This window comes from Geospiza fortis, unplaced genomic scaffold, assembly GCF_000277835.1.
Source record: "Geospiza fortis unplaced genomic scaffold, GeoFor_1.0 scaffold5, whole genome shotgun sequence".
Classification (NCBI taxonomy): domain Eukaryota; kingdom Metazoa; phylum Chordata; class Aves; order Passeriformes; family Thraupidae; genus Geospiza; species Geospiza fortis.
This window is the reverse complement of record NW_005054421.1, coordinates 1,459,731-1,473,704: the sequence shown is the minus strand read 5'-3', so window position 1 is coordinate 1,473,704 and position 13,974 is coordinate 1,459,731. Positions and strand designations below refer to the sequence as shown.

The 13,974-nt window shown below is 41.0% G+C and overlaps 1 protein-coding gene across 1 annotated transcript in view; it reads left to right on the top strand.

The window, feature by feature from the left end:
- Nucleotides 1-13,974, top strand: part of DNM3 (dynamin 3) — a 155,096-nt gene that overhangs the window by 76,928 nt on the left and 64,194 nt on the right. The window contains exon 15 of the mRNA XM_014309328.2: nt 10,465-10,574. Within this exon, the coding sequence (XP_014164803.1) occupies nt 10,465-10,574 (110 nt within the window). The remainder of the gene's footprint in view (nt 1-10,464; nt 10,575-13,974) is intronic.

The following is a 13,974-nucleotide window of genomic DNA, read 5'->3' as shown; positions in this document are numbered from 1 at the left end:
GCTAAGAATGAATCTGGCAGCCAGAAGCATCACAGATGTTGTGTCCTGACTTCAGAACCCCACTTCTCCTGTGCCCCTCGCAGTGCTCAGTGGCAGTCCAGCTTTGTTGCCAGCTCTTGGCTGTGACAGTGCCTGATCTGCCTCGGCACAAACCTCTGCCTGTTGCCTCTGACATGGAGAAACTGATCCCACATGGCTGAGGATGTGCTGCTGATGCCTTGGAGAGGCTGGCTAGACAGTTAGAAAATAAAATAGGTATTTATGGAAAGGTTTTCAATAGACACACCTTGGGCAGTGCAGGAGCCTTGCAGGGGCTACACCCAGGATGGACGATGGTCACAAGTTTTTCAGGCAGATATAAGTTTGGTTTATTTGCGTATCAGAGGTTAATTATTGAGTTACAGCTTCAGGTAATGAAGTCATTTACTCAAAGTTTTCCCCCGCAATTCAATGTTGTTTACATTTTTGGGGGCCTGAGACAGTAAGGTGTCCTTGAGTTTCAAGCCTAGAGAGAATTTGGTTTTTGTGTGAATAAAATAGGACAACAGTAGCTGACAAACTATGGAATTTTAGAGTTCTACACTAAAGCACTACTGATCTGAAAAATATAAAAGCTAAATTTTAAGGCATTACTGTGACTTTGTGCTTGCAGTGTTTGTCCACCTGTTTCTGCTAGAGCTGGCTGCAAAGGTGGCTTTGGATGATCTGCCCTGGATGTGGCACAGCCTGCTCTGGGCCTGCAGAGTGCCAAGGATGGCCAGGCTCTAAGGCTTTGCTGTTAGGGGTGTTATCCTTCACTGTGATTCAGCAAGGGCACAAGGGTGGGCTTGGATGAAGCTGACAAAGGTGATCTGTCAATAAATAACCCAAGGTCTGCCACCCCACGAAAGGCAGGGACAACACTTGAACAGTCTGTAGTTATTTCAGTGTGAGGATGTCTCTACCCTTCCAGGTGTTGCTGTGTGCTTCCCCAGAGTGTGCTGCCTCCTGCTGAGCTATCTGCCTGAGTTCAGCACTTCAAGGGAGCACCTGGCCAGGGCAGTGGAGTTTGTCCCTACTTCAGGTGTGTGTTTTGAAGGTGTGCTCTAGGGTTGACATACTTTTTCTTGGGGTGATGCTGCAACAGGCCCTCTGTTTTCTGTATCATGCTGCAAGGGAACAGCTGATCAGCACAATCAGAATGATTTGCAATGTGTCCAGTGTCCTTCATGGAACACCCTTCTGCCTGTGACAAACATACAGTTATCAGGAGGGAGCAACACTGGACATTGGCATTTAATCAGCGTATTGACAACCATCATATTTGGCAGCTCTCCTACATACACTTCCCTCTGCACACACTCCTGGTGGTAGGAGTCAGGAGGAGACCAGCACTGCCTGGCACCTTGCAATCAGTTTTTTTGATGGCAGTAACTTTGATGGAGCCAATCCAGAGAAGGACAACAAAGTTGGGGAAGGAGCACAAATCACAAGAGGCGAGGCTGGGGGATCTGGGGTGGCTCAGCCTGTAGAAAAGGAGGCTCAGAGATGACCTTGTTGCTCTCTGTAACTCTGTGAAAGGAGGCTGTAGGCACATGGGGTCAGTCTCTTCTCCCAGACAACCAACCTCCAAGACAAGAGGAAATGGACTGAAGTTGAACCAGAGGACCTTGACACTGAATGTTTGAAAAGTTTCTTGGATGTTCTACTAATCTTTTTTTCCACATTCCCGTGCCCGTGTTTATCAGGTTCCTTTTTTGAGTTGAGTCAATCCTCACTCACATTCCAGTACTTACTGGGATAGGTGATGGACATTCAGAGGTGGCTTCTGGCTGAGGACAGAGGAAACTTAAGGTCAGTTTGAGGAGCAGCTTTGGCTCCGAGCTTCAGGAGTGCTTCAGTCTGGGACGGCTTCATGGGAACATTCCTGATGAATGTTTCTAAGGAGATTTCAATCTAATATTGGTTTCCAAGGACAGCAGGTTTCACTGCACATCACTGTAATTATTTTAGGATATCTTCTGTCAAATTCTGAGACACATCTCAAAACCTTTCCTTGAAGATTTGATAGCATTATTTGGTGACTTACCATTTGAAGGTAATGTTTTTGCTATGAAGTAGAAATTGTGCTTGGTGGTTATGATGGTCTCAGTTTTCTTTGTTTATTAGTTATAGGAACATCCCCAGGGCTACTTAGTTTACAAAAAAACCCCAACCAAACAAATATGTTGTTGAGATATGACAGTCAGGTGATTTTTATCACTCATGTTATAATTCAACAGTTCTTCTTTGACAAAATTGATAAGCTAGAGTATATTTATACATATGATGTCGAGTGAGGAAGGAGATAGCTTCAGACAGTTGTCTCAGAAGTTAATGTTTTCCATGACCCAAGTATCTTGGCTCTATTTAAAAAAAAAGAGAAAAAGAAAAAAAAGGAAAAAGCTGAAATGTACCTTTCAAAAAGTGCTGCTATTAAAAAAAACAACTGAAGAGGAGGGGTGCTGAGGGAGAAGTCTTGACACCAGAAGCTCTGTCACAGCAGAGTTTCTCTCGGATGTCTGGAAAAAGTCTTATACTTCTGGGATGCTTTCCAAAATATTTTCAATGACCATTGCCACAGGCGTGAACTTCTTAATGCATTTTGCAGTAATCTCCACCGCAGTGAAATTGATTGCTGTCTGAAAGCTTTTCATGATAACAAGCAAGTGGAGCAGCATAAGTGCCATGAGCTAATTTGTGTGTGTGCATTATGTTGCATGTTTAGGAGTCCTGCAGAGACAGATGCATCACCTCAGGAAAATCCTGCTTAATGTTTTTTACAGAATTATGTAATTGCAGATTTATCATTTGACATCTTGCAGGAAAGATCTTTTTTCTGCATACGCAAAGGATGTGGGGTCTCTGGAGATACTTCTGTTGGTACCCAGGGAAAGGTCTCTGGTGGCTTTCTGAGTTTGAGCTTTTCTAGGGCTCACTTTAGAGAAGCTGAAATAGATAAAAAGCCAGAGGAGTTTTATGAAATGCCTTTCCAGCAGACAAAAAGGTACCTTATCAAAGGTGCATCTTCTTCATGTGCTTACCAGGGAATTTCGAGAGGCTTATAAACGAAAGATTCTCTTTCCATCTTCAAGTTAAGGGCACTGAGGAACCTGAAAATACAGTGCAAATTCCTGGGTTTTTTTCCATATTATCTTAGTATTCCTAATGCAAGAGATCATTAGAACTAGAGAGGTTCATCCACCAAGACCATCACCTTTCCAAGACTGAAATCTGAGCTGCACTTCAATTCAAGGAGGTTTCAAGAATTATGTTTTTTCTGTAAATAAAAAAACAATCCCACCATCAAAACACGTGTTTATACACACATATAATGAACCACGCTATTTTTATACACACACACATATGTGTGTGATAATGCAAATTGTCAGTGCAGATTGCCAGCTGAGAAGCCTGATCTCACAGACCCTGGTGTGTCACTGTCCCTCTGTGCCAGCACAGACGTGCTGCTCCTTCATCCTGCACTGCTGCTCCCACAAACCACTGTGGTTGTTGGATGGTCTGCAGAGGTGAGGAGTGAAAAACAAAACCTTGAGCACCAGCAGAGAAAAACAAGCTGTCCTGAGCAGGCTTCCTAGCAAGGGATAGAAAGGTCAGAGGATACATTTATCCATTTATCCCCCTCTACCTTGGAGCAGCCGCCTGGCGCATCCAGCAGAATTTTTCCAGACTGTCACTGGCTCATCAGTCGGGGCTTTCTCTCAGTTTTAAATGCCAACATCACTTCAGTTCAGAGGAATTGCTGGCTTCTTTCCCAGACAAGATTTCCCAAATTCAAAATGACCTTTCAAGATCCTAACTAATAGGAGCTAAACAGAGATTTCCTCTTCATCAGGCCCTTTCTCAGATTGATCCTTTTACTGACAGCACAGAGCAGTGAAAGACCAGCCCTTCACTTGTGATAATAAACACCTCTTTTGGAGAGGGGCAAACTTAACCTTGAATTTGTTATATACTCCAGAAACTATTGCCCTTGTGTTTGATGCACTGATTCTGTTAAGGCAGACTACCAGTGGAATTGCTAGATTTCCTTTTTTTTTTTTAAATTATTTTTTTATTTAATACAGCCATTCAGACTCTGCAATGGGATGCCTAGACAGCCCCCCTCATAGGTGTGTCAGCTCCCACCTCAAGGCCAGCTTGGCTGCTCAGCACAGCTCTCCCCAAGGATTCTGTGCCCATCCTCTCTTCCAGGCAAGGAGAAGGAGGAATCTGGGGCTGCCTAGCTCTGAGCAGGGGGGTTGTAAGGTTTTGCTCTGGGATATGCTGTGGGAATTCAAACTGCAGCTTCAGCTCCCTGTAAACCTGTCCTGCAAAATAGAGATGTAGAGACAGCCTATCCTGATGTCTTTCTGGGAGGTCTTGAAATGTGGCAGGATAGAAAACTGCTTTCAAGGGAGAACCAGTGGCCATTGCTTCTTGAAGTACTTTGGATGCAGAGTTGTGAACTCTCATTTTTCTATACCTGAAAAAATTGGGCAACAAAAAGGTGCAGAAACAAATATAATGCTGGGTCTTACGAAAGAAAACCACTGTGGGAAGTGAGTGACACTGTAAAATTAAGAACAAGGCAGATTAAGGACTGATTTACCATTAGCATCAGGTTTAGTCCCATAACTGAAGGAACAGCAGAGATATAACAAGGTTCTTAAATTTTTTAAATTACATGTTGTGGGAAAAGGTACCAAAAGATTGGAAAAAAATTGCAATTGCCAGAAGTATGCATAATTGCCTGAAAAAAATAGTACAAATGCAAAATATAGAAAGATAATAACTGAAACGTGAAATAGCTAGGTTCTATCATGAGATCTTTCTTTCAGCTATGGTTTCAGGTTTGGCATTTTCACTTTGATTTATATAAGAAACTCAATATTTTGCGCATGGCAAAAGATAAAGAGTTGTAAGACTGAAGGAATATAAGATTTGGTGTTTGTGCTCTGTTCTTTTAACAGCCCAGCTTATCAGCCTGGGCCATTATCACATTTTTGTCATGAGATTTTCAATTTGGAGTTGACTCTAGAATACTGGAGGGGAGAAGTGCATAGATGGAAGAAACATATTCTCATCTGCAACTTATTAAGTATTCTTTTGCAGTGCTTTTCATAAAAATGTTAGAATATTTAGGTATGCATTGTTTTTCTGGTAAAGCAGCTCCTTCTTCGTTTTATAGACGTGTTAGAATTATGTTTTCTACATCTGTACCCAGGAGCATGCTCAGGCCTGAATCCCGCACTGCTAAGTAGTCTGTAATAAAATAACTTGCTTCATTTTTCTTCAGAATGTTGCAGTAGTGTCTGAGAATCTCATGCTTCATTTTTCAAAGTATGCTTTAAAGCCAAATGTGGTGAAGCAGAGACCATTGTGAAGATGTTGTGTGGCTTTGTCAACTGAGGGAGAAATATAAACTGAAACAGAAATACAGGAAAATTCTCTTGGATATGTTTAAAGTCAGAATATGGTAAACTCTTGGATATTGATTTGAATACTATAAAGGTTTCTATGAGGCATCTTAGTAGTTTTCACTTTCATCAAATGCCACAGTGTAGGCTGTTGGCACTGGCAGCCGGAGCTCTGAGGTGTAAACAAGGCTGAGCCTTTCCTTTTTGGGAGTAAACAGGCACAGACCACCAGCAGTTCCTTACACTTCTATTATTTATCTTCTCCTTTCTTTAATAAGGATCACTCTGGCTCAGCAGGTTCACAAGCCACTGCTGCTTGTGTGTCTCTAGGATGTGGACACTGCTCTGGCCATATAAAATAGGACAGTACTGTACAATGGCTTTGCTTTGCGACTGTTTTCTGCCTCTGCTCCTTAACTGCTTTGCCAAGTGGTTGCTTGGCTTGGGTGTTCCACCTACATGTTTTAGAGCCCTGATTGCAGGATATTTAATGATACCCTGCCATCCCTGGCTCTGGCAGAAACAAGGTTGAGCACGATGCCTGAGTCAGGTAAGTGTTATCCCTGAATATGAATGCAGAAACAGATCCAGGGAGCAGCACAGTGCGGGTCTGGAAACCTAGTCCAGAGGCAGAAATGCTAAGTTTTTTGTCTGCTGTTCCCCAGCTTTATTTCAAAGCTGTTCTTCCTCAGTTTATGATTTTAAAGCAGTTCACTCTTTTGCCTAATCAATGCCTAATTAATACTTGTTAATGCCTCATAGTAATGGCAGAGGAATTTTGTGGATATCTACATTTGCTCTCAGTGCACGGTAAATACTCCTGAGATTTGTGCTCTCAGCTGATGCAGAGAATGAATCCTGCTGTAAACCAGCCTTTGTTCCAACCTTTCCAGTGTAACCTGTGCTTCCAGCTGGGAGCTTGATTTCTTTAAACTTGGGGTCCCCATATAGACAGGTTTTGGTTGGTGTCATGACCCTCCATGTCAAAGCTGGTGTTCTATAAGGCATTGGGAAGTGGTGAGCAAAGCAGCTCAATTCTCTTGGTGTAGCTGAAAGTGCAATTGGGCCAATGCTTGGCTCAGTCCTGCATTGCAGAACCTGAGCATTGTGTGCTTGAGGTGTGCTGCATAAAATTGAATTCTGTTCTCTTGTGGAAAAGAGCCTGTGCTGCTGCTGCATCTTAGTCAGCCTGAAGTGACAGAAGAACCACCTTTGATAGCTGGAAGAAGCTGAAGTCATTAAACAATCTCTGTCTTTGAAGCAAGGGACTTCTGTTCTCTTATCATCTGGTTTGCTGTCGTTGTGTCCAAGGTTTCTTTTGCTGTTTTGACTGAGCCTGAAAGTTCCAAAAGCACAGAACTCTTTCTGAAGCAGTTTTTGGCCCTGGCTGAAAATGCAGTGGAGTTCATTAGCCTGGAAGTGCTGGCTGAGACCCTGCTGGGGGAAGGGGAGCTGCTGTTGTATTTTTTGTATCCCTTGTGCCATTTTGGACTTGAGCAGTATTTATTTTTAGTACATTTAAACAGTGCAGAAGGAAGGGGCAGTTGTTATATGGCATATTTACATCATGCTGTCAGTTCCTGGCAGCTCCCTTGCCTGTCAGAGAACAGAACTGGTCCATTAAGGATGTGAGTGCTACTTATGCCCACGAGTGGTGAAACATTGGCTCCAGGGTGGGAAGGCCTCCCCAGGCCAGCAGGTTCGTTTGTTTTTCTAAGGTGGAGTATGGGGAATTTTTTTTCATGTCACAGGGACAGGAATGGGCCTTTCTACCTCCCACTTCTTCCTTCTTCTCCTCTACTCTGGAAAAAGAGAGGCAAAGTCTCTACGTGAGCTCAGCATGTGCTGGTTTTTCCCCTCATGTCACGCTGAAGTTCTCTGCCCCTTTATAAAAATAAAAATCTATAAATAAAAAAGAACAAATGCTGAGGGGGACAAACTGGACCCACAGTTATGTGCATGTAGTCACTCGTCGAAGGGTGCCTAGCCCCATTCCTCCCAGGCTTCATGCATTCCCTGTTTCTTATGCTGTCAGCTTCTCAGGATGGGGAACGTGCACAAACAGTCCTGGCTGCTGCTTTTTTAGCCCTACCATAACATAATATTAATTGAGCTTAGGCTGAAATGTTGGGCTAATCTGCTGTTGAATTAGCTTGTTCTCTATTTCTGTATATTCTCTCCCACTTTGGAGGGAAAATAAAATTGCAATGAGTTTTGCTGCCACACTTGAATGTCCCAGTAATACCTTTCTCCTGGAATTAAGCAGTATTTAGCTCTGATCTCTCCTGTGTGACTCTGTTTGCCTCAAGCACAGGCACCCTGTGATTTCCCTTTCTTGGAAACTGCCCTGTCTCAGCATGTGGGTAGGAGGCCATGTAAATAAATACCAACCACTTCTTAGCCTTCAGTAGGCATTTCCTTTTTCCTGGTGGTGCAGAAGAAACACTTTCTCACAGTTTGGCATCAAACATTTATATAACTTTCCCTCTTGTGGAATTTTTGTTTAGACAATCAGATTCTTGGTATAGTTTTTTCATCAGTTTCTATTTTTATTCATCTGTGGTTGCTTGGTTTGTCAGTAAATAGTGTCTGTCAGGAGAAACACCTCATCAGATACTTCTTAAATTTTCAGTAATTGAATAGTAAATCATGACAAGTCTATTCTGTAATACTGAAAGATGTTTTACAGAAAAAAATTAAACTTATCTTGGAGTTTTTTCCTTAACTATGATGGAATATATCTGCCCAAATAGAGTATTTCTGCCCAAAAGATTTTTTTATATATAACCTGCCTGAAGTCTTTGAAATAGAATACAAAGTATCTTACATTGCCTTGCAGTCCAGCTTTCAGCTGAAAAAGACAATATTTGCTTTTGATACAAGGTTTAATATATGCTACAATATTTTTCAAGTGTGTGTCCCTTTGTTCTGGCAGCAGAGCTAATACATTGTTACTTTTATTTGCTATACTAGGTAGGACATAAATTTATAATAGCAAAAGAGATCATATCAATACAAATCAGTATTAGAGGATAGATACTTCTAATTTGCATATAGAAATATTTATAAGATCTTCATTTAGTGTTTACAATTATTTTTATTGATATGAATATTAATTCATATTAATAAAATTATGAATTTACATGGCTTAGTTCTATTTGTCTCAGTGGTAATTCTCACTGAGTGGGTGGTTGTACACAGTCCTTGCTGGGAGAGCCCCAGGGCTTCAGAGCATGCAGATTCCCTGGGAGTAGAATTTAGATCTGAGCTGTGCTAAACAGCTACAGAGTGGCACTGAACTAGACTCCTTCATGGGAGCAGGTGTTAGGTGAGGAAGTGAAGAGTACACCTATGTATCTTCTTTTGTGAGTGATAATTTCTAGGGTGGTTAAGATAGAGGCAGTTTCAAAATCCATCAGATGTTTTTTTATATAATACACAGAATTTGGTAACCTTTGTATTCAACAGCAAGAGCCCTTTTCCAGAAGGGCTTTTGAAATCTCCTTTTTCTTCTCCTGAGGCCTGCTAGGAGGCTGTCTAGGAAAGTGAGCCTTTGTTGGCCATGTCATGGTATTTTTATAGTTTCACTCTTAGAGCCTTTCTCATCCAGCTGCGTTTTGCAATCTGCTGAAGCTCAGCCAAGATGAATTGCATCTGCCCTCACAGAACACACGTTCAGCCCAGCCAGGACATCTTCCAGCTCCATGCACTGAGAGCTGCTTGGTGTATTCTGGGAAACACTCAGAGAGAAGACTGAGTCCTAGGTTGGTTTGTCCCTTTGTCCTGTTTCCTGGCATACAATAAACTGTTGTCCCATGCTTATTTCTTCCTGAGCCAACCCCCATGAGTGATGTTCCAGCCCAGAATACTTCAGGGAGTGCAGTGCTGCTGGGCTTCAGAGGCCAGTCAGCCTTGCTTCAAGCTGCCTCATAAGGGACTGTGAAGGAATCTGAGCTCCCCAACTTTGGTGATTTATTGGGGTTCTGTAGGGTCATTGGGTAGCCAGAGTCATGAAAACCCCATTTATATCCACTGGGAGAATTGCAGGGCATAAAACCTTTCTGCCATAATGGCACCAGCCTTATCAGTACCTTGATGGCTTTTAGAAGCTGTTGAACTGTGCTGTGTTAATAACCCTGTGAGCAGTGCTGTCGTGATGGGCAAGCCCAGAATGAGGGCTTTGAGGATGGCCTCTTGTCTTTGGATCCTTTTATTGAACATCAGGTGTGTTTGCAAAGCAAACTGGAAAAGTCAGCTTCAGTTTATCCATCACTTAAAGAAGTTTAACACAATGGAAACAGCTAAGAATCTCGGGGTTCTTTTTGTTCTGACATAATAAATGACCTTGGGAATATTGCTAGTTCTTAATTGGAAGTGAAGGAAGAAACCTGGAAAAGGTGAAATTACAGTGATTGTACTGTAAATGAGGGTTGTGGTGAAATTGCAAAGGAGTTGGCTACAGCAAGAAGGAATAACTCACCCCTCTTTGGAGAAATAAGCTGGTTAGATTAGAGTCTGATTTTGTTTGTACATGGTATTATTTTGATTGATTTGTATGGGTTTTGTATTTTTCACTGGCAGAATGAGAGTTTATGTGTGGGTTTAATGAATGCCATGCTTAAATAATTAACAATAGCAAAAAAGCAGAGATGAACTTATGTCACCAGTTACTTCTCTTGCTGTGCAGACATAGAAAAGTTCTTTTTTGATCAGACACTTTTATTTTAGTGAAGTCTGACCCTTGCCTTTTTAGAATTCAGAGGAATTAAAAATAACAAATGTAGATGTTTGTGTTTGAGGTGAACTTTTTTTTATTAGGAAATGTTTTAAAAATGTCAGTGAAAAACAGAACTGAAACTGAGGTTTCATTTCTCTTGCAGGTAGGTCTATGAAAGATAAGCAGACATTTAAATTTCGGTATTTCCTTATGATAACAAATGTTCCAAGGTCATTACCAACTCAACAGATCTTGCTGACATCAGGCTTCTTCTCACACTGTGTTGTTTTAATCCTTTTTTTTTTCTAGGAAAAAGAGAAGAAGTACATGCTGCCTTTGGACAACTTGAAAGTGCGAGATGTGGAAAAGAGCTTCATGTCCAGCAAACACATCTTTGCATTGTTTAACACAGAGCAGAGGTAAGAAAATGTTCTCTTCTGCAGATACTTCTATCAGATAGTATCTAGCTGAGCATTTGAATAACTGTGAGTGCACTTCTGCTGTTTTCACCATGTTCAGTACAGAAGGTCTTCATATTCTTGATTTATCTGCTGCTTTGCTGTTGCATAACCATGGGATGAGAGGTTGGTGTCCTCTGAGCCACTCATGGGGTGAAACAGCTCCATGATGAGTCAGCCAGTCCTTCCTTATGGCTGAATAATCATCTCCTGATCCTATTTTTGTTTTATTTGGCAGTCACCTAGGCTTACCAAAACATTCATGACTTCTGTACCTTGTGACCAGATTCAACTGGCGTAAATCACAAAAGCGTCATTGCTTTTCACTTTCTCCAGTGGAAAATCTTGCCTGTCACTAATCTTGGGACTCATTTGATTGTTTGTTTGGGTTTAAACACTACTGAATGGAGAAAAATTAGATTCCTCTACTTCTTTAATTAATAAAATCTTTGCCTTTTAGTTTTTGTTCCACACTTTTCCTCTCAGACTCTTCTCTGTTTTAAGTGGTGTGGGTGCTCTGTGGAAGCCACTCTTGATGCACAGCCAGCTCAGTTTCCTTAAATGTTACAAAAGACATAAAAGTGATGTGTAATTTTAATTTTTTTTTAACTGAGGAGGAGAGTTGCATTTGTAGCTGTCTCAGGGGAATTGCATTTTAGCAGATAAGGAGCAATTTCTGTAAGTTTTTTTTCAGGCAAATGTAGCATGGATAGATATCCTTGTTCCCCTCTTCTGCTAAATTCCTTCACACCTCATTCTCCCTCACATCACTAAAGCTTGGCATTACCTTCAGATATTCAAGATGATGAGGGCTGGATGTGGCTCTCTGCAGAGGCAGCTGTCTTTGCTCCAGACACAGAGGCCAGAATTTCAGAAGCAAGGAGTGCTCCTCCCTCCTGCAAAGCAAAAGCAAATCATGGGATTTCTGGGCTGTCAGGTTTGTGCTGACCCCAGGAATGTGAGGCCACAATGTCAGGCTCAGTCTGAGCCAGGCCAGGAAGGCTCTGCCTGTGTCTGCTGCCACCTCAGCCAGCCTACAGATGCCCTTTGAAAGCATGTCACACACACACTGCCTGGGAATAACATTTCCAGTGCTTGACCACTTGTGTTTCTGGAGCACAGAAAAAAATTTTGAAAAGCTTTTCATGTTCTTAAAAACAGAAATGATCTTTGGATGCTGGAGATGAATGTAATTCTGATGGTTCTGGCTGTAAGTATGTGTGGATCCATCAAGAAAGGTAACTTTGTTCTGGTGGCTTGATAGCAGCTGGACATATTAGGTTACTTCCATGAGAAATTTGTTCATTTAACTCATTGTTTCTCCTTTGGTTCAACTAATGGCTTTGAATATTATTATCATCATAAATATTAATCATTGAACTGCTGTGAAAATCCAAGAGAAGCATTTCCATTGGCAAGTTTGGGATTTATTTAGGTGGTATATAGCTGGACATTCACATTTTTCCTTGATCTTCATCCATAGTAGACATCAAGGATTTCAAAATCAGATGACTAAAATGTTTGCCATGTCTGTAATAGCCCTGCCTCTTTGGGCTCTGAGTAGACCCTGCAGCCTCTGCAAGCTGCTCTAAAAGCATCCTTACATCCACATGGGCATGTTAAGACATGATAGCACAGCAGTAAGACCACAAAATACCTTTGCCTTGGGAGAGGCAGATCATGGAGTCAGTCTTGCAGCTTTAAGGGAGGCAGAAGTTGTTTTGGAAGAAATATTTATTGAATTGTAATTAAAACAGCAGTTTCTCTGTTACTGTAAAACAGCTGATTTTTGATATTTCTAAAAATCTGCCTCCTGGCACAAATTGATCAAAACAAGATTAGTATCACTTTCCTCTGAATCCTGAATTGATAGATGTGTCAGCAAAAATAGGAATATTGGATCTCAAGTCGAGTGATCTGGCTGGGGACTGTCCCCTATTCCACATTCTTAAGGAAACTGAAAGAGGGAATTGATAAAGATACATTGAAATAAGAGTTCTTACTGTTGTTTTACTTTGTGATAATCTGCTGAATCTTGGTTTCTGATCTCTGTGTGTGTCAGTATGGCTTGCTTTTCAAAGATCATGTAAAAAATTAACTTAGTTTCTGGCTTTTTTTTCTTTTTGGTGGGGGGTGGGGTGGTGGAGTGGTTGCTTTTTTAATTAAAAAAACCTTAGCAACTAAGAAAGAAATCAGCTTTCGAAGTCTGCCCACTGAGGGTTCTGGTTATGGAACCATTTTGCTATTTAAGATGTAGATCATTAAAGAACAAAGGCAAAATCATCTGTTCCAGCTTCCATGATAGCATGGAGATTATTCTGTATCTCTTTTTCCCTCCCCCCGTAATCTGCAGCATGTTTTTCCTTGACTATGAAATCTTTCTTAATGTTCAATTAAATTATTTTAATTTTCAAGCAAAAACCCTTTAGGAGAAGAATTTTAATAAGCTTGTTCTCTTTTTCATTCCCAGCCCCTCACTGCATAGGTATTTGCTCCAGCCATATGTTTCTGATACTGTACATTTCAATAGTTTCCTGGATTATGCACTGCATTTTTTCCATTTATGAAAACCTTTCCAGCTCTGAAATATAGTTACCAGGAAAATACTCATTTCACTGCATAGAAGGAAAAACCATCTTGAGTTAGCTGAGACTGGGGGTAGATGAAGAAGGAAACTAACAGTATCTGTCATTTTGATTTACTGCAGAAGTCAACAGTTCTCTGACAGGAATCAAATGTGACTTGGTAATGTAGAGTAAATGGAGACTGTGACGATTGATTTCACAGTGAAGATAAATTCTCATGAAATGAACATAATTGTGTGTTTATGAAAAGGCTCTGCTGTGAAATAATTAAATTATTTTCGTGTTACTTTCTAATTAAATCTTTAAAAAAACAGCAAAAAAAAAAGGTGAGGGTGGGAAAAGGAAAACTTTGCCTGAAATAGTTACAGTATTACTTAACTGGGAGGTTAGGTTTGTTTTTCTGCAAAGTAAGTCATACATTTAAAGTTTTTGAATGGGCCATCTACTTAACTTATAGACACTATGGAAGGCTTTTGCAATGGAGTCCTCTAGTTTCATTACCTTAGGAGCAGTAGATATTAAACCAAAGTAAATTTGAGTGAGTGCCCTGTGATTCCTGGATCATTTTGGCTGCATCCATCTGCACGAGCCTGCTTTAGTGACTGCAGTTGAGCTGTGGCTTCAGCAGTGTGTGTCTAACCTAAAGCTGTGAGTGAGTGCTATTCTGTGTTAACCATCTTCTCCACAGGAAACTCGTGGCAAGTCTGGCTTTTTTTAGACTGGAAAAAGAGATCAAATATATTGAGTATTTTAAAATAATTCCGCTATAGGGAAAG